Here is a 26,909-nt window from a genome sequence, read left to right as displayed (position 1 = left end):
CCAATCTGCCGTCTGTGTGGGTGCACCCCGGTTCGTGGTCGGTGTGGGTATGCCCCAATCTAGGGTCGGTGTGGGTGGTCCATGGTCGGTGCGGGTACGCCCTGGCTGGTGGTTGGTGTGGGCGTGCCCCGGTTCGTGGTTGGTGTGGGTGGTCCACTGTCGGTATGGGTACGCCCCGGTCCATGGTTGGTATGGGTGGTCCACGGTCGGTGTGGGTGGTCCGCGATTGGTGTGGGTATGCCCTGGTCTGTGGTCGGTGTGGGTGGTCGGTGGTCAGTGTGGGTGGTCCATGGTCTGTGATTGGTGTGGGTGCACTGTTCCCCTGTTGAGGGGCATTTGGTTGCTGCCAGGATTTCAGTGTTGTAAATTGCATATTAAAAAGCAGAGACATTAGTTTGCCAACAAAGGTCCATCTAGTCAAGGCTATGGTTTTTCCAGTGGTCATGTATGGATGTGAGAGTTGGACTGTGAAGAAAGCTGAGTGCCGAAGAATTGCTGCTTTTGAACTGTGGTGTTGGAAAGACTCTTGAGAGTCCCTTGGACTGCAAGGAGATCCAACCAGCCCATTCTGAAGATCAACCCTGGGTGTTCATTGGAAGGACTGATGCTGAAGCTGAAACTCCAAGACTTTGGCCACCTTATGTGAAGAGCTGACTCACAGGAGAAGACCCTGATGCTGGGAGGGATTGGGGGCAGGAGGAGAAGTGGACGACAGAAGATGATATGGCTGGATGGCATCACCGACTCGATGGACGTGAGTTTGGGTGGACTCCGGGAGTTGGTGATGGACAGGGAGGCCTGACGTGCTGTAATTCATGGGGTCACAAGGAGTCGGACACGACTGAGACTGAACTGAACTGAAATCGTGCTTCAGTGAAGAGTCTTGTGTGTGGAGGGTGTTCACTGGCTTCCTGGGAGACCTCAGGCCGGTTCTGTCGTCCCCGTGTCCCTGTCCCTTTCTTGCCACGTAGGCAGGCTGCAGTGCCTGCCTCAGGGGCCGGCCGTTTGGGCAAACGAGGTAGGATGATGACCCAGCGAGCTTCACCTCCTGGTCTCTGTTTGGGTTTGGGGCTTGGGGCTCACTCTCCGGAGATGAAGCTGCTTCCAGAAGGACTGTAGCAGTGTACGAAGTCAAGAGCATTACGTGAAAGAACCAGTTTCTCTACCCTCTCACTAGCAGTCATCCTCGTGTGTAATTGTGTAAACAAACAGAAAACGCTGTCGTCTGTGTTTGAGCAGCTCATTAGGGCAGTGAGAGGACAGGACTCACTCGAGCTCACTGGCCTAACCAGTCCCCACCTCGTGTCACAGAGGTCAGGTTCCAGAGGCCACCTGTGAATCTTTTCCAAAGCTTGTCGGCCCCACACACTTTCTACTAAATTGCAGTGCGTTTTGGTCCTTTGAAGCTTAAAAATCCAGTGTATTTTATTCCTCACTGAGGTACATACTTACTGTTGGGTATCTGATAATTTTTCCAGCAATTATGGCCTCCTGTCGGAGCTGCCCTGTGGGCCCAGCAGCATGCCCCTTCGCTCACCAGGACTCCCTGCTCCAGGGGTGCCCTCTGTATGGGCGAGATGGACCCTTCTGTTGGGGCCGGCGCTGGCTTCTGGGCATGCGCATAGGCGGGGCTGGCTTCTGGGCCTGAGCATAGGCGAGGCTGCACTCTGGCCCAGGAGCTGCCTGTGGCTGCTGGCCTCTCAGTGGTTGGGGCTTGTCCTTGGGTGACTGGCAGTAGGGCCTGCGGTGGTTCTGGCCCACTGGATAGCAGACTGGTGCTGACGGGCTGGACGGAGGACGCCAAGATGGCCCTGACCAGCAGCGGAATAATCATGGGCGGAATGAGCTCCTCAGGAGGGTGGCCATCAGCACCTCTGTCCCCAGGAGGAGGCCTCGTTGCCTTTTGCTTCTCTAGATCAGCAGTTCACCACTTGCAACTTTTTAAAGTTACATCTGCTTTAAAGTTCATCCTAAATGTAATCTGTGTCCTTGTCAAATATAATAAGGTTATTTATATTCACAGAGTGCCTCAAAAGCCCTCATACAAATGCAGCAGGCAGGGCCAAGCTGAGTGAGCAGCAGCAAGGACGAGATACACACAGCCGCCGTCTCTGGTCACAGGCAGAGTTTTGTTAACAAGATGAAAGTTTATAAATAGAGAAGCTTCTGCGTTGGAAAAACAAGTGCATATTAACTGTCAGGGTGACTTCCTTCTGTACTTCGGTATATTTTAACTGGCTAAAGGGCTTTGTGGTTTGAGAGGTTCTATTTCCCCCCCAAACAAGTGCCTGCATTCCTGGGTGCTGTGTTTGCATCTTGAAGGTGAAAAAGCCAGTGTTTCGAGTGAGAGACCCTGCCGGGCTGACCTGGTGCAGTGTCAGCTGGGGGGCTGCGGTTCACAGGTCACTTGGGGGCCCGCAGTCCACAGGGCAGACTCTGAAGTTGCGTGCAAAACTGGTTTTGTGCTTGTTTTAACCAGGTGACTTTCGGATGGTGGTTGGAGAGGATAAGGCAAAAGTGTTGAATATCGTGAAGCCCAACATGGCCCACTTCCGGGAGCTGTACGGCAGCATTCTGCAGGAGAGCCCCCAGGTGGTGTATAAGGCCCAGCAGGGCAGCCTGGAGGTGAGCGGTTGGTGGGACATGACGGTCCGTCCTGAGGCAGGAGCCTGTTTAGGGGAAAAGTCGGCTGAGCAGTATGACCAGTGTAGTAACATATTCATAGAACGTATGTTTCGCGTGTAAATGTGTTCTCTGTGTGTTTGAAATAAGGCTAAAAGGTCACATAAGAAACTAGTGACAGACAGGAGGCTGTCTCTGGAGAAGGGGACCGGGCTGACATGAGGCCGGGTGGGGGCCGGTCTTCACCGTGTGTACCTTTTTTGCCATTTGAACTTCTTGCTACGTATATTAATTACTAATCAAAAGCAATTAGAAGGGAACTCTGAAATTACATTCTCTTCGCCTCCAAACCCACCTGCCTCCCAGAGGTAGTCTCATTACAGGTTGGTGTGTTTGCTTCCAGATCTCATTGCATGCACTTCTGTGTGTGTTTGTACATGTATAGACATGTAGGAAGTGGCTTGGTCTTTTTCATTTGGTTTCATTTTACAGAAATGTATTCATATATGTTATTCTGAAGCTTGTTTTTCCCCACTTGTTATATGTATTGTGTCTTGGGACTTTTCTTTTGACATAGCAGACAAAACTTTCCTTCAAGGCATTTTTCAAAAAAATACCAAGTTTTTTGAAAATAAAGAAGAGCCCCTCCTTTGAGAAATGTAACTTGGATTTAAGATTTTTTTAACTATAAGATTGACGGTTTTTTATCTTTAAGATAACACCATTCTACTTTTTTAATGTTCTTTCTTTTCCAAATAATACGAGCAATTAATATCATGTTGAATAACAAATTTATGGTATTTCTAGAACTGAAAGGCAACTTTAAAAACTAGAAATTATTTTGAATGTAACATTGGAGAATACCATGAATGCCCAAAAAACCCACCACTCAGTTTAACAGATTTTGCCATGTTTGCTTTAGATTGAGGTTTTTTAATTTTTACTTTTCTCAAAGTGATGCCTGCACACTTTAAAAACCAGGTGATACCCCAAGGTTTTGAACAAAAAACAGCAGTTCTGTGTTGCACAGCTTCCTGCTTGTCTGTGCTACTTCCCAGAGCAACTGCTTTCATCTCCTTCCCTGATTCTTTTGGTGTTTACTTCCATATTTACAAGTAATATGATTTGACTGTTATTTCTTGATTTTTTAAAAAGTTTTGCACTTTTTTTGTTATCGTTTTATGGAACGTGAGGATTTTTTACTCTTATGCACTCCATCCACACACACACACTTTCATGCTCTTATCTCTTTCCCTGTCTCTCCCCACCACCACTCACCTATGCTCCATATATAGTTATTCCATGGACTTTCCGGATGGTTCTTCTGGGGAAATGAATCCATCCACCTGCAATGCAGGAGACCCGAGTTTGAGCCCTGGATCAGGAACATCCCCTGCAGGAGGGCATGGCCACCCACTGCAGTACTCTTCCCTGGAGAATCCCATGGACAGAGGAGCCTAGACAGCTATCGTCCATGGAATTGAAAAGAGTTGGACACAACTGAAGTGGCTGACGTGCATGTATACATAATTATTATATAGTTTAGAATTAATAGTCAATATTTACCTTATTAGGACAATTGGCTTTTTTCACTGCTGAGATACACTACTGTGAAATTTAGTTTCCAGTACAACTTTGTTTTTCTTGGAGTTAATCAGTCCATTTTTTCTGACTTTCTTGATTTCTATGTTGTTGTTCAGTTGCTAAGTCATGTCTGACTCTTTGCGACCCCATGAACTGCAGCACTCCAGGTTTCCCTGCCCTTCACTGTTTGAGTTTCCTTGAATTTACTCAAACTCACATGCATTTAGTCAATGATGCCATCCAACCATCTCATCCTCTGCAACCCCCTTCTCCTCCTGCCCTCAGTCTTTCCCAGCATCAGAGTCTATTCCAATGAGCCAGCTCTTCGCATCACATGATGAAAGTATTAAAGCTCTAGCTTCAGCATCAGTCCTTCCAGTGCATATTCAGGACTGATTTCCTTTAGGATGAACTGGTTTAATCTCCTTGCAGTCCAGGGGACTCTCAAGAGTCTTTGCCAGCACCACAGATCAAAAGCATCAGTTCTTCAGTGCTCAGCCTTCTTTATGGTCACACTCTCACATCTCTACATGACTACTGAAAAAGCCATAGCTTTGACTAGACAGACCTTTGTCAGCAAAGTGATGTCTCTGCTTTTTAATATGCTGTCTAGTTTGTCATAGCTTTTCTTCCAAGGAGCAAGCATCTTTCAGTTTCATGGCTGCAGTCACCATCTGCAGTGATTTTGGAGCCCAAGAAAATAAAGTCTGTCACTGTTTCCATTTTTTCCCTATTTACCAGAAAGTGATGGGATGGGATGCCGTGATCTTAGTGTTTTGAATGTTGAATTTTAACCCAGCTTTTTCACTCTCCTCTTTCACTTTCATCAAGAGGCTCTTTAGTTCCTCTTTTCTGCCATAAGGGTGGTGTCATCTGCATATCTGAGGTTATTGATATTTCTCACAGAAGTCTTGATTCCAGCTTGTACTTCATCCAGCCCAGCGTTTCTCATGATATACTCTGCATATAAGTTAAATAAGCAGGGTGACAATATACAGCCTTGACATACTCCTTTCCCAGTTTTGAACCAATCCATTGGTTCATGTCTGGTTCTAACTGTTGCTTCTTGACTTGCATACAGATTTCTCAAGAGGCAGGTAAGGTGGTCTGGTATTTCCATCTGTTTAAGAATTTTCCATAGTTTGTTGTGATCCATACAGTCAAAGGCTTTGGTGTCATCAATGGAGCAGAAGTAGATGTTTTTCTGGAATTCTCTTGCTTTTTCTATGCTCCAACAGATGTTGACAATTTGATATCTGGCTCCTCTTCTTTTTCTAAATGCAGCTTGAACACCTGGGAGTTCTTGGTTCAGGTACTGTTGAAGCCTCACTTGGAGAATTTTGAGCATTACTTTGCTAGTGTGTGAAATGAGTACAATTGTGTGATAGTTTGAGCATTCTTTGGTGTTGCCTTTCTTTGGGATTGGAATGAAAACTGACCTTTTCCAGTCCTGTGGCCACTTCTGAGTTTTCCAAATTTGCTGGCATATTGAGTGCAGTACTTTACCAGCATCACCTTTTAGGATTTGAAATAGCTCAGCTGAAATTTCATCACCTACACTAGCTTTGTTTGTTATAATGCGTCCTAAGGCCCACTTGACTTCACATCCAGGATGTCTGGCTCTAGGTGAGTGACCACACCATGGTCTGGGTTATCTGGGTCATTAAAAACCTTTCTTGTACAGTTCTTCCATGCATTCCTGCCACCTCTTCTTAATCTCTCTGCTTCTTCTAGTTCCTTACCATTTCTGTCCTTTATTGTGCCCATCTTCGCATGAAATGTCCCCTTGGTCTCTCTGATTTTCTCTAGGAGCTCTCTAGTCTTTCCCACTCTGTTTTCCTGTTTCTCTGCCCTGATCCCTGAGGCAGGCTTTCTTACCTCTCCTTGCTGTTCCTCGGAAGCCTGCATTCAGATGGGTGTATCTTTCCCTTTGTCTTTTGCCTTTTGCTTCTCTTCTTTCCTCAGCTATTTGTGAGCCCTCCTCAGAGAACCATTTTGCTTTGTTTCATTTATTTTTCTTGGGGATGGTCTTGGTCACCACCTCCTGTACAGTGTTACTGACCTCTGTGCATAGTTCTTCAGGCACTCTGTCTACCAGATCTAGTCCCTTAAATCTCTTTCTCACTTCCACTGTATAATCATAAAAGGATTTGATTTAGGTCATACCTGAATGGCCTAGTGGTTTTCCCTACTTTCTTCAATTTAAGTCTGAATTTTGCAATAAGGAGCTGATGATCTGAGCTATAGTCAGCTTCAGATCTTGTGTTTGCTGACTGTATAGAGCTTCTTCATCTTTGGCTACAAAGAATATAATCCACATGACTTCAGTATTGACGGTCTGGTGATGTCCATGTGTAGAGTCGTCTCTTGTTTTGTTGGAAGATGGTGTTTGCTATGACCAGTGCGTTCTTTGGCAAAACTCTGTTAGCCTTTGCCCTGCTTCATTTTGTGCTCCAAGGCCAAACTTGCCTGTTACTCCAGCTATCTCCTGCCTTTCTACTTTTACATTCCAGTCCCCTATGATGGAAAGGACATCTTCTTTTGATGTTGGTTCTAGAAGGTCTTGTATTTTGTACATACGTGTAACTAATTCACCCTGAAACTCTCCTACAAATCTATGAAACATCTTACATTGTAGACAAACATATCAGGTGTTTTCTCTGTTTCTTGCTTTTCCTGGGGACATTCTTCCTGGAGTCCTGTGTCCCCAGTTCCTTTCATGACTGGCTGCTTTCTAGACACGCTGCACAGCTCTTCTCCGAAGCTTTGTTTCCTCATCACCTAAGAATTTCTTCCCCTCTCCTTTTGCTAATTTTTGGTTTTCTTGAATTTTTCCTCTTTCACAGTTTATATTTTTAAGTACTAAAATGTGTACTTGTGAAAGAGGTAAAATTTTTGAGATCCTGTACATCTGGAAATTCTACTCTTAAACTGATGGATGGGTTTAGGTTAGACATCAGATTCTAGGCTGGAAGTAATTTTCCCTCAGAAGTTTTTTAAGCCATGGCTTTATTTCTTCTAGTTTCTTCTGTTGCACTAAAAAGTCCAACAGGGACTTCCCTAGTGGTCCCCTGGTTAAAAATCCGCCTTGCAGTGCAGAGATTTGACCCTACCTGGATTTGACCCCTGGTTGGGGAACTAGGGTCCCACATGCTCAGGGGCACAGCCAACATATTAAAACAGAAAGGTCCAGCAGTATTCAGATTCCCTGTTCTTTGGATGTGATCTTTTTATCTCTCTGATACTACTTAGTATTTTTTCCTTTTTTTCCAGTATTCTCAAATTTCATGATGATTTGCTTTTGCCTTGTGTATGCTTTTTCGTCATTGTTGCTATTTGTGTTTCGTTCGGCCACACCACGAGTCTTGCGGGATCTTGGTTCCCTGACCAGGGATGGAACCTGTGCCCCTGCAGTGGAAGTGTGCTCGCCACTGAGCCTTCAGGAAATTCCCCTGGTTTTTACACGTTATTCTGGCACTTTGTGACTCTGTTCTGGAAATGCACGATGTTCAGTTCTAGGAAATCATTTTTTCATTTCTGTAACGAAATTCTCTTCTACCATTCCTTCAGATCCATTGTCTTCATTTTTTTTCTAGAATTCCTATCAGTTGTTGGACCTCCTTGTCTGGTTATTTTTTTTTTCCCCTCATTCCTGTTTCTTTAGTTTTTTTGTTCTGCTTTCCAGAATAATTGTTTGAATTGATATTCCAACAGATCTGTTGAATTTTTATTTTCCTCTGAATGTTCTTTTTTCATATATATATATATAGAGAGAGAGAGAGAGAGAGCATTCCGTTCTCATTGCATGTCTGCATTATCTTTCCTCGAAACCTGAAGAGGCCTGTCGGCGCAATTCTTTCTTAGTGATGAGAGATAGAGATTTCCTCAGTTGATCTTTACTTTGGAGAGGATGTCCCAGCATGCTCCAGATCTCTTGACCCCTGAAGACTTCCCTGCTGCGTTGGGCTCCTGAGACTTCATGGAGTTTGTCTTTTACCCTTCGGAGTGCATACAGCTGCCAAGGCCGCCGATGTCCTTGCCCCTTACTACTCACCAGGTGGCAGTAGCAACATGTCATTGATGTAGTGGACCAGCATGAGATTACACAAGATAATTGGCTCGCTCCATTGTGAGGGTCGGCAAGTTTGGAATTTGCAGGTCCAGCTGGAGACCCAGGGAGGAGTCTGCTGTTCTCTTGAGTCCAAGGGCAGTCTGGAGGCAGACCTTCTGCCTCGGGGAACTTTAGTCTTTCTTCTCAAGGTCTTCAACTGACAGGATGAGGTCTGTCCACATTAAAAGGGGTCTTCTGCTATTCAGTGTCTGCTGGCTTCAATGTGAATTACATCTAAAAAGACGCCTTTACAGTAACATCTGGACTAAAGTTTGACCAGGCACCTGGGCCCTGTAGCCCAGCCAAGTTGACATATACAGTGAAACATCACACCCTGTATCCTTTAGGTCTACATGTGACCTCAGTCTTTGCCATTTCTCCTGGGGTGTGGTTTTCTTTTCTCATTGCTCTTTTGACGAGAGGGTGAGAATGGCAGCTTCAGAGACTTCCGCTTGGCCTTCTCCGTCGGGACAGCGCCAGTGTACCATCTGAACAGTATGCTTTCTAGGACTACTCTTGGTACCAATTGTGTAGGATCAGGATTGGGGAGTTTTGAAATGAAGACATCGTCTGATTGATCGTGTGCTGGCACTGTGGAACTTGATGGCCCTTCTGAGCTGTCCCCGCTTGGAGGAAGGAGGCCAAGCCTTCAAAGCCCTGCATTTTCCAGTCTTTGGAAACAGGCAGCTCCCTTGGCTGTACCCAGTTCTAGGAGGCACTCCGAGAGAGGGAGTCAGCCAGCTTTCCCAGCAGGTAGCGGAATGAGTGCCTTGGCCCTGAAGCAGGATCTGGTTGGTACAACACAGCAGCCACTGTCATATGCCTATATCTGTTTTTAAAAACATCAGGCCATGTTGAGATATAATTTACATAGCATAAAATTTGGTGGTTTTTAGTCTCTTCACAGAGGTGTGCAACCATCACCTCTATCTGATTTTAGAATATTTTTATCACTCCGAAAAGAAACTCCATTGCCATTAGCAGTCCCTAGCTTCCCCTCCCCCAGGCAGCCACTAAGCTACTCTCTGCTCCATGGATTTGCCTGTTCCAGACACTTCTGTAGATGGAGTCATATAACAGGTGGGCTTTTCCATATCTGCTGTTAAAATGCAATGTGACTCATAATTTAACTGCTTTCACATTCGTATTTTAATGAGAACCAAAGAGTAAGGATGATTAGAATTTTGCAGCTTCTTTGAACATGTCACCTAATATTTTGTCTTTAAACACATACTTTGAAGCAAAAACTCCAGTGCATTTGTTTGCTCCAGAGAAAGCAGTGACAAATGCTGTTTTCTCATTCCTCATATTACTCAAGCCATTTTGGCATCTCTGAAATTCCTGGAAGTTTCATAGGTAAAGACTTAGAGAAATATAAGAGCCTATTAACTAATCTCAATCCTCGGCCCCAAAACATGAGTCTATAAACGTCATTTCTAGCATATTTTATAAAATATTCACATTTTGGGGTCATTTATCTAGCGAAAGACAAGTAGAGATTGAATCCTGTGAATTTAGGAACATCTCAATGATTAGTATGAAACATTTAGGTTAAAGAAACCCTTCACCTTAGCGGAGCCTCTTATTAATAGCATTTTATTTTTTTCTGCAAAGACTTTATAGATAAAACTAGAAAATCCAGACATTAGGCATGTACTCATTAAATATTTGTTTAATGAAAAAAAATGGTAGAGTGCATGAATTCTGATCATCAAGAAGGGTGGTCATACCTGAAAAATCTGAATCTAAAACTGAGTACATTCTTTTGTCTAATTTCGTTTCTTACTGTTCCCTTTAAGTTAAAACCTAACACTTGTTAGAAGAACACACGACATTGTTACTAGAGAATAATGTGATGAGCTGTTGAGGGCACTGACACTGCTACTCACCTTGGCAGGCAGTCGATGTTTATGCGATTTTGGAAAAATTTAGTTCCATGAAGTAAAGTATATTAGACTAAGAGTTAGGGAAGCTGGGTGTGGACCCAGCTCTGTGGCTAAATTTTGATCCAAAGGTATCCAAGTAAAGTCTAATGCATAGTTTTACATATGTTTTATTTCTGTGTTTATCTTTAAACTTGATATATTTTAGAATACATTAGGAACAAAAACCATTGGTGTAACTTACTGTTGTTTAAGAAATAATGACAGCTAAGATTTATTGGTACAGTTATTCATCCCCTTATTCAGCCACTGCTTTTTCAGTACCTACTATGTGCCAGGGGATTAAAGGTGAATAAAGGTTGGTCTCTGTCATCAGTTTATTCCTACAGTTGAGACAGGAGACACAAGTTTAGATCCCACTCTCTGATTGGCTGTGTGATCCTGGCCATGTTACTGTGTGTCCCTGTGTTTAAAATGAGTGCTTGATTTGCTGGGGTGTCAGTTTTACCTGAATCTTCACTTAACTACTGGATTTAGGACAAATAGAAAAAAATTTTTTAACTGAGAGTCACAAATTGATTCTTGAAAGAAATTTGTGTTCTTAGGTACAAACAGAGAAGTATTGGCTTGTTTGAAGGAGCTGAGACTCCTTAACATTTAGGCATTCAGTTTCAGAAAGGAGAAAGTCTCCTTAGCACACTGCCTAGTCCAGAAGGTGAATTCATATTCACTTTGTATGGTTTTAAGAAGAAGCTTTGTGTCTTTGAATAGTTACAGCAATCAAAGCACTTCCATAGACATCAACAAATTTTTTTTTTCCCTTAGATCGATAAAAGCCCAGAAGGACAATTCACTCAGCTAATGACATTGCCCAAAACCTTACAACAGCAAATAAATCATATTATGGACCCTCCTGGAAAAAACAGAGATGTGGAAGAGACTTTATTACAAGTTGCTCATGACCCTGACTGTGGCGACGTGGTGCGTCTAGGTATGTGCGTGAATCTGACAGGGAGGAGGTGCTGGCTGGGGGTAGCAGGAGGAGGGAGGCAAACTTTGTGGCTGAGACGGCTTCTTTCTTCTTTCTAGCCTAGAGATGGAGAGAGAAAGTGCCTCTAGGAAGAAGAAAGCGCTGACAGTCTGGGGTTTTTCCCAGCCTAAATTCTCATTCGTTTGAAGTAGGGTGCTGAAATTCCTTCTATTTTCAGATCCCTCGTCAAAATCACTGTCAGAGAGGAAAACAATGATTCTTTCAGTCCAAAAGCATAACTTTTAGGAGTTATTACAAAGACGTGGCTTTGTTCTCCGTGGTGGTCTGAGGAAGGAGGAGACTGGTGATGTTTTTAATGCTCTTGTAACATCAAGAGCACCACTCTCCTGGGCCCATGCCCCCTTGGTGTGTCTCATGTGTATGCACTAGGTCCAGCACCCGAAATGTTTCACACATTATCCCCAGTATGTACCAAAATCCTCCCTAGGGTGAACCCCAGATCTGAGCCTGACCTTCAGAGGTTACAGGTATTTACGGGTTCAGACAGTAAGGAGATCGTTATGAATCGGCTCACCCTTCTCTGCTGAGCTTCCCCAGGGAGCAGCCGGGCCTTGGCAGGATGCAGGTCACCACAGTGGTGCTGCGAGGCGAGGCTGCCCGGTGGGCAGAGCAGCATGTGTGCTTAGGGCGCCGGGCGCCTCTCCTGAAGATAAGCGTGGAGGCCCGTCTCCAGTTGTTTTCTTTTTAGCGTGGCGCTGGCCACGGAGTGAGCTCTGCTGCCATTCTGAGGGCCTGAAGGGCCCCTCGCCGTCCTCACCGAGGAGTGCTGTGCGTGGTTGCAGGATGAGCGCCTCCTGCGCAGAAACATGTAGTGTTTGGTGTTTGTTTTCTCCCCCCCAATCTTCTCACATCTTGGAATTGAGGGCCAGCAGGCTTAAGCAGGTTTAAAGTGAAAAAATGACCTTCGAGAGTCACCTAACCCCCTCCTCCCTGCGGGTCGTAAGATGAGGTGGTCCAGACCCAGAGGGGTCGCTCATTTGCTTGGGTTCACACAAGCTGGTCGGCGACACAGCTGGCAGCTCGGGTCTCCCGGCCGTCCGTCCTGATAACCCTTTTCCTTAGTCGCTCTGACACCAGGACAGAGATGGAGTTGCTGGTGTTATTGGATAGCTGGAATGAATATTTAGTTTCAAGTTTTTAAAGTGTTACGACGACTAACATCTGGCCTTTTTGGCATTGTTGCTGGTTTTTCCTCACAGGGCTCGCAGCAATTGTAAGGCCTTCCAGTATGAGACAGAGCACCAAAGGCGTTCTCACTGCCGGTAAGAATGTTTAAAAACCCACACTTAACATACCTGCTGGACTGAGCAGCCTCAGCACTCCGGGTTACAATGTAAAGCTTTATCTGTATCCTTCAAGTACTTGTCAGAGGCTGGATTTTGCTGGTCATAACCTAGGATACAGACTGGCAGATGGTGCTGTAATCTGGGGCCCTGAGGTACTGCTGGAAGGCTTGGCTGCCCAGGTACTCCGTATGGGCAGGGTTTCCCTGGAGGTGTTAAATCTTTGAAAGTTACTCATGATGATGTTGCCGAAACAGCAGTACCTTGCCCTGCCCCCCCCCACCCCCCGCTGTTCCTCTCCAAAGACAACCCCTGCTGACTCTCCTGCTGGTTTATTTATGTTTTCACTGCTGGTTCCCTGGATAATGGGCTGGTATTACTGCTTCTCCTTTTTAATTTTAGGCAGCATCTATGAATTCAGCTACCCCACCACACACACACACACACACACAGACACACATACACGTCCGTACATCAGTACGTCTGTCCATCCCTCCATTGAGCTCTCTGTGCTCAATGGTTGTGTCGTAGCTTTGACGACGTCTTCTTGTTCCCGTTGTCTGGCTGTGTTACTGTGATTCATTGCTGAGCTGCCTGATACACTTTTCCTTCCCGACACAACTTTCTTTTCCCATGGAGTTGTCATCACCTGTCTCGTGGGAGAGACCCTTGTGTCTCACATCTCTGATTCTCGTGGTGCACAGCCTCACTTTGGTGAAGCACACCGTCCAGGCACTTTCTGGGAAGGGATGCTGGGGAGGCAGCTTTGGAGCTCGTGTGTGGCCAGGTCTGTCTTCAGTCACCTTCCCACCTGACTGACTGAGACTTAGGCTGGCGGTGATTAGAAGTAATTGTCCTTTAGAATTTTGGTATCGTTGCTCCGGTTATCTTCTCACTTGTCCGATTGCTGTTGAGGTCCAAAGCCATTCTGATTCTTAATCCTTTGTGTATGCTCTTTCTGGAAGCCTTTTAGGTCTTCTTTTTCCCCCAGGGCTCTGAGGTTTCTCAGTGGTATATTTTGATGTGAGTCTGTTTTGTCTGTTATACTGGATACTCCTTGCCCGGTCTGGAAACTCAGAGTATAAGGATATAGGAAAAATTATTGTATTCTTTCTTCCCATCTGTTTTCTCTCTTCTCTTGCTGGAATTCCTTTTACTCAAATATTGGTCCTCTGAGACAAGTCCTTTGGGTTTTTTCTTTTTTTTTTTGATCTCTTTGTTCTTTTGCTTTGTTTTCTCAACTATAGTTTCCAGCTTTTCTATTGTTGTTTTATTTTTGCTATTTTAATTTCTAGTATCTCTACTTTTTTTCTATTCTCAGAATATTCCTTTTTTTTGAAATTTAAAACACCCTGTTCTTGCTTTATGGGCCTAAGCATTTGAACGTATCTTTGGATATTGTCAGATTGCCAAAGTGGGTTACCAGTTAACCTTGACACTGTGGTAAATGAAAGTTCTTTTCTTCCCCATCCTTTCTGACACTCTGTGTTGCAGACACCACGCTTTTTTCACTCAGTCTCTCTATCAGCCATCCACCTAGCATCCCTCAGGTGCTCACCACGCAGGACAGTACAAGGTGAGCGCGACACCATCCTGCCTTCAGGGGCTTCACCCTCTAGAAGAGGAGACGGCACAGACATAGGGGCTCGCAGCGCAGGGGACAAATGCACAGAGGGAACCTGCAGAAGGGCGTGGTCGTCCAGCCTGATTCTCGTCCCTGGGTGGAGAGTGCCAGGCCACTGCATGGTCACACCTCCTCACGCCTCGCCCCAGCAGCCTGGGGACACAGCCAGGCTTCATCCTCCCGAATCTCCGGGAAGGTTCAGCCCATCAGCAGAGGTTTAGTATCTCAGGTGCCAGATCCACTCAGCTGAAGACTTTTCCTGCCACGCAGGGGTGCATGGCTTTGTGTTTCCAGTTAAAATCTTTATTTAAGCTGCTTTCTTGCTGATCTGTCCTGGCCAGGCTGGAGCTGAGGGGCTTTCTTTTGTGCGGGTGGCTCAGGCTGTCCCTGTGTGTGCATGATTGCAGCTCCCTCACCGTGCTCCTCCTTGGGTGAGGCTGGACGTTTTGGCGCTTTATTTTTGGCTTCCTGTGCTATAAGGAACTACTGGCTTTACTCTTTTTTTTTTTAGTCATGATAATGATGCCGTTGGGTTAAACAATCATTTTCCTTAGGAATACATACGAAGGGACTTCCCTGGTGGTGCAGTGGCTGAGGTGCTCCCAATGCCAGAGGCCCAAGTTCACTTCTTAGGGAACTAGATCCCACATGCTGCAACTGGAGACTCTGCATGCCACAACTAAGACTCCTTGCAGCCAAATAAGTAAATCTTTCTTGAGAAACGCATACTAAAAGATCTGCAGATGAAATGACAATGTCTGAGATTCGCTTCAGAAGAAAAGCGTTTGGGCTGAGACCCATTGCTGTCCACCTGAAACTCTCACAACCTTGTTAATCGGCTGTGCTCAACTATAAAATGAAAAGGTGAAAGGAGGAAAGAAAACTCGTTGGAAGGAAGTGCATATGGCGGGGTGGTGACTTGAGACTGGCCGTGAGTTGTTGAAGTTGGGTGAAGATACGTGCCAGCATATTATGCTGTCTTGACTTTATCTCTAATAAAAGGTTTTTAAAAATCCATCCTGATCATCTCTTGACCCTTCAGCCTGAAATGACTCTTGGGTCCTCTTTCTGCCTGTTCTTCCTGGTCGCCAGCAGAGGGCAGTAGGTAACCCCTCACGGCTCCCGGAGCCCCGATTGCTGCTGGCTTAGTGCTCAGTGCTGCTCCCCGACAGCTCCCCGGGCTGGCTGCTTGCCTGCCTCTCCCTCTGAAGGCGCCTGCTTGGGTCGTGGAAGCAGAGTGACAGGATGTCTGCAGCCTGCTCTGGGGCGGCAGGTGCTGTGAGACGTGGTGCGCATTCCTGCACACTCTGCAGGTTTGCGCCCCCTGGGCCCTGCTCCTCTGGTTTATGGTGGTGGAGGGCTGTGCTGAAGGCGGCCCAGGCTAGGGGCAGGGGTTTGTGAGCCCCAGAGACTCGGGTTCAAATCCCAGCTTAACTGCTGTGACTTGGGTAAGTTGCCTAATGTTTCTGAGTTTTCATTTCATAGGGACAATTATTCTTGTCTCACTGGGTTGTGAAAACTCAATCTTAGGACATATAAAAGCATCTAGCACCGCTCCTGGTCTTTCCCCTTTGGTCTCATTACCAAGAAGTTCCCTGACCTCTCTTTAGATCATGCCCCCTTGCACTGTCACGTTCAGCTAGCATTCGCCCGTTCCCAGGTCCCCAGTTGGACCAAACTAGCAGCCTTAGGCCCCGAGTGGCTGGTTTGCTCTTTCCCTGTCCTCTGACTTCACGGCGAGCTGCAGGACCCCAGCTCCTGCACGCCGCTCTTAGAAGGCCTCTTGCTGTCATAGTCACGGCTGTCGTTCCGCCTGGCTTTTCTGGGTCCCTCTTCTGGAACCTTCCGGAGTCCTGCCTCTGTGCAGTCTTCAGCCACCGAATGTGTCAGCTGCAGGGCCAGGAGACCCCAGTGTATTTGTCTGCGCTTTTCCTCCTTTGTAGCCATTACCACTCCTCCCCTCTACAAGTAAGAAGGAAGGGTCTCCCTAGCTCATGAAGAACTTCTGTATTCGCGCACTGTTAAGGTCAAGGAGAGCTGAGCTAAGGCTGCAGTCAGAAGACTGGCGTGAAGCTGTGCTTCATGCCTTTGCTCCTAACCTGGGATGGAAGCAGCCTTTCTTCTTTGAAATGGAGAGGATGCTGATGACGCAGCTCGCGGTGTGTTTTGGGATCGCCCAGTATGTCCTTTATAAGGCGCTACTGCTGCTGCTAAGTCGCTTCAGTCGTGTTCGACTCTCTGTGACCCCATAGACGGCAGCCCACCCGGCTCCCCCATCCCTGGGATTCTCCAGGCAAGAACGCGAGTGGGTTGCCATTTCTTCTCCAGTGCATGAAAGTGAAGAGTGAAAGTGAAGTCGCTCAGTCGTGTCCAGCTCCTAGCGACCCCATGGACTGCAGCCTACCAGGCTTCTCCGTCCATGGGATTTTCCAGGCAAGAATACTGGAGTGGGGTGCCATTGCCTTCTCCGTTATAAAGCGCTAGTAGGTGCTGTATAGACTCAAGTGAGTCTGAATCCTAGTGTCACTCTCTTCCTGGACAAGGATGGAAGCCAGGTGTCCATGGCAGCGGGGAGGGCTCCCTTTCCAGTGGGCTGTGATGGGTGGCATGGCAGGTGTCCTGTGTGGTCTGGCCCTCTGTCTGTGTTAGTTCTCTGAGATTCCCCTACCGTCAGATGCCTCCATGCTCCAGGGTGAGCACCGAACTCCTTACAAAACCAAACACTTTCTTCCCCTCTAGCCTGGGAGTCGGTTACCGGGGAAGTAACGCGGACTTCACAGACCGCTGTTAGTGGAGTGGCCCAGTCCTTGTCAGGGTCTCAGGGCGGCAGCTCGGGGGAGTGGACGCTTGAGTTCCCCGTTCCTGGCCTGCGCCTCCCTTCACCACAGCAACAGATTGTACTGCAACTCAACCTGCTAACAGGAGCCACAGCCGCTCTTGTTTCTAATCTGAGTGGAGGGAGGTGGAATCTGTTTGGGCTGGAGTTGGGCGCTTGGAGAGAAATGGATCTGGGGTTAGGAGTTTTGACTGAGAAGCAAGCAGGGACCAGACAGGGGAAAGCCCTTAAAAGTCTAAACGGGAATCCAGAGTTTCAATGAGGGCGGAGGGAAGCCCCTGGAGGATCGTCGGAAGACTGCTGCAGCTGGAGACTGGCGAGCAGCTCGAGGGATGTGCTGCCTTTCCTTGGGAAAGCGGTCAGCCCGCCGCAGCCAGCCCAGCGAGGAGGCAGGCCTGGACCGGGGCCACAGGGAGAGGCAGGGGGCAGGCAGGGCTTAGATGGCGCCGAGGGGGCCCGGCTCCCAGGCTCATGGCTTGGGAAGTGGGAGATGGTGGTCCCCTTCCTGGAGGTGAGGGAACACGGAGAGCATAGCAAGTTTAACTTTGAAAATCTCTTGCTTTATTTTTTCCCCCTGTCTGATTTGCTGGTCTATCAGAACTAATTTGGGGGTCAATACCTACTTAACCTCTGTAGCTTCAGAAGATTCAGCTTTCACAAAAACAGGTTTAGTCTTGTTCCTAAAAAGACTCCACATGCCTCGCGTCTGTGCTCACCAGCCCTTTCCTGAAGTGATGGAAGGATCACTGACTCTGCTCTCCTTCTCATGTCTTATGACTAAGCATTTTATCCCTGTTTTTGGGTACCTCCATATTTCAATAATAAGAACTTATTATTTCAATAAAAAGAATAAGAATGAAGGTTCTTCTGGTAATGTATTTATCATTTAAACCTGAACGTTTTAAAAATAAAACCACCTCAGAAGAGATTTTTTTTTCTTTTAATTGCAAGACTGTTGAGGGCTTATTGATTTCCTCTCCTGTGGATCTGAAGTACAGAGTTATAGGGAGGTGGACCCCTCTCAGCCTGGTCTCATCTCTGCCTCACGTTGTTTCCCAGAGAATTTTGTCTGTCGCTGAACTTGTCCGTTTAAGATCGTGTAGGGGATTCATAGTCTTACACGTGTAGTGTTTTTGCTGTAGGTCCCATGAAACAGGCTGGATGTCAACAGAAGGAAAGCCTGAGGAGCCATATGTTGGGGTAGATTCCCGGTGGCTTTCAAAACTGAATCCTGACTTCGGATTCTAATCCGAGTTTGTTATGGCCAGCTTCAGGTGAATAAGGAGCTGCCTGATTTAGAGGAGGTGATTGAGGAGACCTGCATCTCTACCCGCTGGGGAGGGAGCAGAGTCGGGGTGTTTGCAGTTTGGGGCCATTTCAAGGAGTCCTGCTCGGCATGTCTTGGTGCCTATCTTTGGGTGAGCAAAGTTATGCCTTTCTGTTAGCTCTCTTCTTAGGGGCAGAATTGAAAAAATGAAAGTGTTGGTCGCTCAGTCATGTCTGACTCTTGGCGGCCCCATGGACTGTAGCTTGCCCTGCTCCTCTGTCGACAGGATTCTCCAGGCAAGAATACTGGAGGGGGTTGCTGTTTCTTCTCCAGGGGATCGAACCCAGATGTCCTGCATGGCAGGCAGATTCTTCACCGTGTGAGCTGCCAGAGGTGGCGTTACTGGGTCATAAAGCGTGAGGCTGTCCAGCAGTGGTGGATACTGGCTGACCAGTGTCCCGGTGGCCCTCCCGGCCGCAGAGCCCTGCTGCAGAGCCCCTGGGACCAGGCCTGGTAGTGTGGCCTGTTCGTGCTCAGCCCTCTGGGAGGGGAGTGGATGGGTGGTATTGGAGTTTTTCACTTACACTTTGCTGATGAACAGTAAGTCTTGGTGTTTGTTCACACGCGTACATGGATGTCCTCTTCTGTGAAGTGTCTGTTCTGCTTTTGTGCATTTTTCTGTTGAGTTGTCTGCCTTTCCTTCTCTGCACTGTGTTCCCTGCATAGTCTGGGTACAGGTCCTTCCCTGGACATGTGGAATGCTAAACTGGCCCACTCAGGCCTGTCGTCTCACTGTCTCACTGGTGTCCTTGGATGAGCAATCCTTAATCTTCTCAGTCCAGTTTTAAGGTTTTGTCCTTTAAGATTGGCAGCCTTCTTGTCTTGTTTAGGAAATGTTGCCCCTCCAGGTTCATGAAGTTTAGTCCCTCGCCTTGGTTGCAGCTGGAATATTAAGGTGAAAAAGATCCCTCACTCTGATGTCTTAGATCTTAACCATCTATACAGCCTGGCTCCCTGGGAGAATCTGACTAAAACTCCAGGCCTAAAAAAACACTAAAACTCGTGTCTGCAGAGACATGCATACAGAGACACCTCCCTGGGACTTGAGAGAGTTCTCAGACTGGCCTCGAAGCCTGTCTGTGGGCGCCTTGCTGGAGAACCCCCCCGTAGTCCAGCCCTGTCACTTGGCAGACCAGGAAATCGAGCCCCGGAGAAGGGAAGTCGCCGTGCCCAGCTGGGACCAGCACCCCATTCTCCTTACTCCCATTGCAGGGCTCTTTCCCTCCATTCCCTGAAAACGCCTCTGGCAGAACCGTCGAAGAGAGTGACTGTAATTAAGGGGGGTTTCTCTCCACTAGCAGCAGACAGTGGCTTCCTGGTGGCACTCGTGGGCGGTGGTGTGTCCACCTTAGTTAGGTGTTAGGCTCCCGGGAGTCTGCATGCAAGGCTGGCGAAGCTGAGCTGGGACCCTCGTGTTGACGTCTCCTTGTCCAGCTGTGTCTCGGGTGCTGCCTTGAGCCTCTGTGCAGCTGCAAGACTGTCTTGATCTGCTCTGGCTGGAATTCTAAAATCACCTTACATAATGTGTTTCCTGTCCTGGTGCTCTAGTGGGTGAGGTTTACCAGAGCATTTGCTCCAGGGAGAAAGGGGTGGAGGCAGGGTGGAGGCGGGGGAAGGGGCTGCGAGTTTCTTGACGAGGCTGGTGTTCTGCAGTCCTCGTTCAGTGCACAAGCGAGGCCAGGGTTTCTAGAAGCGTTTGCTAATGATTTTACTGGTACCCTGCCTTTTTACCTGCCCCTGCCTGCAGTCGCCTCGTAAAAGATCCTGAGTGCACTTGACCGCCTCCAGGTAACATGGCCGGGTGTTTTCTAGAGCACTCACACCCCAGGGTGCGGAGTCTGGGGAACCGGTCCTGTGACCTCGTCAGCAGTGCCCACGCGGCATGTCACACCTGCTGCACACACCCCAGTCTGGATCTCAGGGTGAGAAAGACCGTTGGGATCTCTGAGCCATGCCCTGAAACAGACTGCATGATCTCACTGTCTGCAGATAGACTCCTGTGAGGGCTGACGGGCAAGAGAGCCCGCGTGGTCGGCCGCAAACCTGAGTGCCTTCCTCCCGTTTCCTCAGGCACCTGTGGCTCCGTAGCTGGGGGCAGATCACGGTGCGTCTGCGCCATCACGGCAAGTGTTTGCTGAGCACCTGCCCTGTGCTGGGGCCGCACTAGGCAGTGGGGACACGGGGCTGAATAGGACAGGCCCCTGTCCTCCGGGAGCTCCAGGGCTGGGCAGAAGGATAGGTGAGCGCCGCGCAGTGTGACGAGTGCCGCGCTGGGCGTCAGCACAGGCGCCGTGAGACCAGGAGGAGCAGCGTCTTAGTCGCTGGGGAGTCAGGCCTGCGGACCCAGCACCTCCAGGGAGAGGGTGATGGGAACGTGGTGCTAAAGTCAAAGGCTGCAACACGCGCTTCACTGAAAGGACTCCCTCAGCCCTGAGCTCGGGCGCCTTTGCATCTCTGCTTTGGCAGATGTCGAATCAGTCTTTTCTCTCCGGTCGATCAGGGCAGTCCCTTGGGTCTCCTAGACCCCTCAGTCAGTGCCACTGGGCTCCACTCCAAAGACACGCCTCCAGTCCCAGCGTCGTGGCGCCTCCAGTGAGCATCCGCCCAGGGAGCCTCAGTGTCTCACTCTCTCCTCTTTTCTCTTTTAGGTCTGAAGAAATCAGTGGTTTATAGTTCACTCAAACTGCATAAAATGTGGAAAGGATGGCTGAGAAAAACGTCCTGACTTTGGCTTGCTTTTATCTATTTTACGTTTAGTTGAATAAAGTGGTCCTTTTTGACAGAACAGTGTCTGTTACTTTGACCCGTTGCTTGAATTTGAAGATATCTCGGTTTCCAGGATGCGATTTCCTAGATTTTGGAAATGCCTGTGCCGCGTGTTTATCCTGTGGGACCCAGTACGTTTGAGGACTCAGCATGAGAAGAGCCTCTGTACACGCAGCGCCTCTGGGCCCTGCTGTCCTGAGAGCTTCAGCTGCGGTCTGTTGGGTCCACGAGGCTCAGAGGCCTGAGAGGTGGTGCGTGCGCTGCGGACCAGCAGCCCCTCATCAGGGCAGGAGGTTTGGCTCTGTCTGCCTCGGCTCCATCTCACCCACTCGGTTTTCTCCGGTGAGAGTCCCCATCAGCATCTTCCTGGATCTGGGTGTCTTCCATTCCTCCTGATTCTCCGTGAGGGTGCATGGAGGTGACTCGAGTGAGGAGCCTGCAACAGACCAGGTACAGAGCTTTCCCCGTGTAACGGGAGTGTTTGGGGAGGAGGAAACAACACAGGACTCGTTAGGTCAGAGAACTGGGAAGTCAGAGGCTGGTGGGCGTCAGTGTCGGTTTGAATCAGCACATTAACAGACCAGTTTCCAGACTCTCCCTGCCCTTTGCTGTGTTGACATCACACGAAGGCCGACTCCCGAGCCTCTTAACTCAGACCGCTGACCACAGCCCCATCCAGGTTTGGGGAGATGGTGTGGGGGGTTCCCTTCAGAAGCCCTCTTACAAAAGCAGGGAAACTCCAGCAAGCCTCTGTCTGGGCTCCTGGGCCCTAATGATAACTTTCCAGTCCCTGCGCCTGTAATGAGGGGGAGCCAGGCCGAAACGGGAGCCTGAGCTCGTGCCGCACTAGAGTCCACCTCCCCTCCCGCTCATGCGGGAGGAGCGCGCGGCCCGGTGGAAGCTGGGAAAGGAGAAGGTGCTGGGAGGCAGGTCTGTCCCCTCAGCATCTCATCATCTGTCTCCTCACCATCTCTTCAGTCCAGACTCTGGTTTCGTCTTTCTCTTCTCAGATTGTCCCCACCTCACACTGTTTCGATCATCCAGTGCCCTATCGCAGACACTTAGGTTCTTTTGAGAATCGGAACAATAGCTTTCTGCTTTTTTTTTTTTTTTTTTTTTTACCTTTGGGTTCTTCTCCTTCCAACCCCAAAGAGGCTTGGGATACGAGCAAGCTGGGTTTGAATCGCCATACCATTGCTACTAGCTGTGTGACTTTGGGCAAGTTGTTTAGCGTCTCTGAACAGTTTGGCCGTGTCTGAGAAGGGAATAAGGTCACCGTAGTGAAGGTCCAGCAGGCTGCCTGTCCTGTGTACGAGGACACTGCCTGGGCATTCAGTCAGTGTGACTCTTGTTTTGTATTACTTTTTGTTACGATTTTCTTCTGCACACCTTTGTTTCTTTGGGTCAGGTTCTTCAAGAAGCTAACATGATTTCCAGTTGTTTATTGGATAAAATATTTCTCATCGGCCTTGGTCAGATACCACAGTTGGCTCATAAACAGCAGAAGTTGATTGTTCACAGTTCTGGAGCCGGGAAGTCTGAGACCGGGGTGCTGGTATGGGTGGTTTCTAACGCGAGCTTCCTGGTGACAGAGGGCTGTTTGCCCAGCGTCTCCTCTCACGCTGGAGCTGGCAGCAGAGCTCTCTAAGCCTCTTCTTATAAAGATGCTAATCCCATTCATGAGAGCTCCACCCTTGTGATCATATTACCTCCCAAAGGCCCCACATCGGAAACATCATCACATGGAGGACCGAGAGAATGTTACGGGGACACAAGCATTCCATCCATAACAAGCTTGTTAAGGACCTGTAAGTTGGCTTTATTTTGACTGTAGCTTGTGCCCCCTGTATCTAATAGAGCTTTTTATTAGACTGCGCTTCCCTGGTGGCTCAGTGTTAAAAGAATCCTTCAGCCAGTGCCGAGAAACAGTTTCAACCCCTGGGTTGGGGAGGCCCCTGAATACTAGGCTACCCAGCCCAGTAGTCTTGCCTGGGAAGGAAGGAGGAGCCTGGTGGGCCACCGTCCATGGCGTCGCAAAAGAGTTGGATATGACTTAGCAACTAAACAGCAGCAACAAAATGTCCTGAACTAGTTTGCACGGTAGATACTCAGTAGTTAATGTCAGAGTCACTTTGCAGTGGGGATCCCTGATGCCCCAGGAGAGGCAGTGGCGGCCAACAGAACGCACAGGAGCATCGTGACTGAGACCAACCCAGGCCTGTAGACTGGTCTGGTGCCTCTTCCCACACACCCCCTAGCTTTTGTAATTGATGAACACTTGAGTCTTTTTGTCCCGCTTCCCCAAGATGTAGTCTTGTCTTCCTTTTCCTCCATGCATTTTGAAGTATCTAAGTTGAGATTCCTCAAACAGGTATCTTAGGATGAAAGCTTGAGACTTCCTCTGAAGAAAAAGGAATTCTTTGGCAAGAAGTAGCTCTTCTCATACACCAGAAGACCCAAAAAATAAATGTACTTGAGAGTCAGACTTCCTCCCAGCCGTGTTTTTGGGCAAGTTATTTTAGCCTTTCTGAGCCTCAGTTTGTGTGCTGTGAGGTCGGTACACGCGCTCATACCTCTCTGGCAGGGCTGGCGTTAAACTTTAATGAGGAAGCATGCACAGTACCTAGCATGGCTCTAGGTAGATGAGAGTACTTCATGGTTACAAGTCGCTCTGCTGTTCCGTTCAGATGGTGAGTTTGGATAGCTAGGGAATAGCCCACAGAAAGCATCATCAGGGAAAGAGAAACAGTCCTTGGTATATCAAATAGAGGGGATTTAACCAAGGGAATTAGTTATAAAAGGAAGAAGGTAGAAGGGATGACTCCCGGGGATCAGGAAGTGGCTGACATCCCTGGAATAGACTCTCCAAGCTGACCTGTTTCATGTGACCAGAGATGCTGCCTGTGGTGGTTCCAGAATATGTTTGCAAATTCTGTGGCCATCTTCCCAATCAAGGTGAACTCTTAATTCCCCCTCCTTGAATATGGACTGGCCTCAGTGGCCTATCTGCATTTCTAACAGGATGCAGCGGACAAGACGGCCTCACTTACACGATGAGGTCCTGAGTCGTGCCACACCGTCCCCCAGCTCTCAGGACACTGGCTCGTAGGGCCAGCTGCTAGGTTGTGAGGAAGCCCAGGCCGCCCCATGGAGAGGACGTGTAGCCGCCCCAGCGGACAGCACCAGCCGCCAGACGAGTGAGTGAGTGACCGCAGCCAGACACGGGACCCCAGTCAACTCCCAGAACTCGGGGGGGGTGGGGATCAAAAAACAATGATTGTTGTTAAAGGCCACTAGGTTGGGAGGGGGTTGCAGCATTAGATAATTGGCCCAGTGCCCCTGCCACTGGGGGAGCTGCCAAAACAGTGCCACCACTGCCCAGATGCCACAGGGGACCAGACATCACAGCCACTGCTGTTGGAGGCAAAGCCAGAACCTTTCCCACCCTCTGACCTCCCGCCACCGTCCCCAACTGGCAAAACCAGATAGAAAGTCACCGGGTCAGAAAGCCTGCAAAGGGAGTTACAGTCCAGAGTGGAGTGTAAAGCCACATTCATCTTGTGGCTGAGGCCCACAAGATAAAATCTGCCAGGTCCGCTCTGGTGACAGGGCATCCACGTGTACCCTTTAACCCATATATGTCCTTCCAGCAACAGCACCTCTAGCTCCCCACAGCAGCAGGTATAGAAGAAAATGTGCTTGCTTTCTGGCAGAAAAGAGCTTTATATCCATCTCTTGTTTTGTTGTTCATTCGCAAAGTCGTGTCCGACTGACCCCAGGGACTTGGTGATGATAATTCCTTTTGTAATCACAGTCTCACCTGACTACCATGTAACCTAGAAACTAACCTGTGAAGTTTCCTACCACTCCTTATAGAGAATCGTAGGGGAGAAAAATACATACGTGCCTGTCGGTGATTGAGTGAGTGGGTGTGTGAGTCTGTGTGTCTGCGAGTGTGTGTACATACGTTATCAAGCAAGGAAGGAAGGACACCCACCTCATTTTTCTGAACCGGTAGACACATCCAGCATCTCCCATCACTTGTTCCGTGTATCTACTGTTCTGAGCCGGCGCTTCAGCTGGCCAGAGCTCCTTACCTGCTGGGTGACCCAGATCTTCATTCCTGCGGGACCCGCATCCTGAGTGGACCGTCTTCACTGGGTCGCTCTAGTCTGTTATTAACTTTCTCTATTGAATACAGTTCCAGGCTTTACGTGTCGAGTGGTGAGAATTTGATGGTCCTTACTGTGCTAAGGAATGTGTCATGTATTAGCTCATCTTACCCTCACAGTAGCCATATAAGGTAGATACTGTTCAGTTCAGTTCAGTTTAGTTGCTCAGTCATGTCCGACTCTTTGTGACCCCATGAATTGCAGCACGGCAGGCCTCCCTGTCCATCACCATCTCCCGGAGTTCACTCAGACTCACATCCATCGAGTCCGTGATGCCATCCAGCCATCTCATCCTCTGTCGTCCCCTTCTCCTCCTGCCCCCAATCCCTTCCAGCAACAGAGTCTTATCCAATGAGTCAACTCTTCGCATGAGGTGGCCAAAGTACTGGAGCTTCAGCTTTAGCATCATTCCTTCCAAAGAAATCCCAGGGCTGATCTCCTTCAGAATGGACTGGTTGGATCTCCTTGTAGTCCAAGGGACTCTCAAGAGTCTTCTCCAACACCACAGTTCAAAAGCATCAATTCTTCGGCACTCAGCCTTCTTCACAGTCCCAACTCTCACATCCATACATGACCACAGGAAAAACCATAGCCTTGACTAGACGGACCTTAGTCGGCAAAGTAATGTCTCTGCTTTTGAATATATTATCTAGGTTGGTTCATAACTTTTCTTCCAAGGAGTAAGCGTCTTTTAATTTCATGGCTGCAGTCACTATCTGCAGTGATTTTGGAGCCCCCCAAAATAAAGTCTGACACTGTTTCCACTGTTTCCTCATCTATTTCCCATGAAGTGATGGGACCAGATGCCATGATCTTTGTTTTCTGAATGTTGAGCTTTAAGCCAGATACTGTTACTATCGTACAAATGAGGAAACTGAGGCTCAGAGAGATTAAGTAATTTGCCCAAAGTCACGCAGCTAGTTCAGTGGTAGAGCCAAGACATGCCCGCCGTACCCCCACCACCACATGGTTTGCGTGATCTGAGCCAAGCCTCAGTGTCTGTAACCACTGTTCATCCACAGCTCGGGACATGGAACATACACAGTCAGCAGTAACTGTTATTGTTGATGTTGCTTCCATTTGACTGATACTTGGATAATCTTTGACTCACTGCCCTGTGAAAATGGCCAGGCGACTAAACAAAGCGTCAGTAAGGAAATCTCCCTGGTTCCTGGCCAGAATTCCTTAGACCAGTGTTTGAGAATTCACAAGTGTCTAAGGCAAAGGCTGATTCCCTATGGTTGAGTCATGGCTTCCAGTCATAACCTCTCTGTATCAGCTGAGCGACCTCGGAAAAAGCTTTGGTGTTGGTGAGTAAAGACTCAATGAGCAGATCGCAGGTCAGCTCTGCCCCAGACTAGCTGGGAGACGTTGGGCCTTCCTGAGGGAGGCGTTGGCTGAGTTCCCTTATGTGGCTCCAGGATGAGCAGTCTTCAGGAGACGGGACCAGAGGAAAATGGCAAGAAGACAAATACAATATAGTGCAGCACTGGAGGGCAGTGTATAGCCCAGGACCAGGTGTCCATGTGATCCCCAGCTGAGCGTCAGAAGAGCCGGGGGCTGAGACAGGCCTTTTGTAATCTGTCACGTGAGCAGAACTTGCTGGAAGTCAGAGGTACTCCTGTCATTCTAAGACGTCTACATGGCCAC

General features: G+C 48.3%; 1 protein-coding gene across 1 annotated transcript in view; it reads left to right on the top strand.

The window, feature by feature from the left end:
- The window catches only part of LOC138424288 (phosphatidate cytidylyltransferase, mitochondrial), a 47,354-nt gene extending 26,248 nt beyond the window's left edge, over positions 1-21,106 (top strand). Inside the window, exons 5-8 of the mRNA XM_069560944.1 lie at positions 2,480-2,625; positions 11,026-11,191; positions 12,451-12,513; positions 20,970-21,106. Of these exons, the coding sequence (XP_069417045.1) occupies positions 2,480-2,625; positions 11,026-11,191; positions 12,451-12,513; positions 20,970-21,046 (452 nt within the window). The 3' untranslated portion in view covers positions 21,047-21,106. The remainder of the gene's footprint in view (positions 1-2,479; positions 2,626-11,025; positions 11,192-12,450; positions 12,514-20,969) is intronic.
- The last annotated feature ends 5,803 nt before the right edge of the window (positions 21,107-26,909 follow it).

The sequence above is a fragment of the Ovis canadensis genome, chromosome 19, assembly GCF_042477335.2.
Source record: "Ovis canadensis isolate MfBH-ARS-UI-01 breed Bighorn chromosome 19, ARS-UI_OviCan_v2, whole genome shotgun sequence".
Taxonomy (NCBI): domain Eukaryota; kingdom Metazoa; phylum Chordata; class Mammalia; order Artiodactyla; family Bovidae; genus Ovis; species Ovis canadensis.
This window is presented reverse-complemented; position numbering and strand designations above follow the sequence as displayed.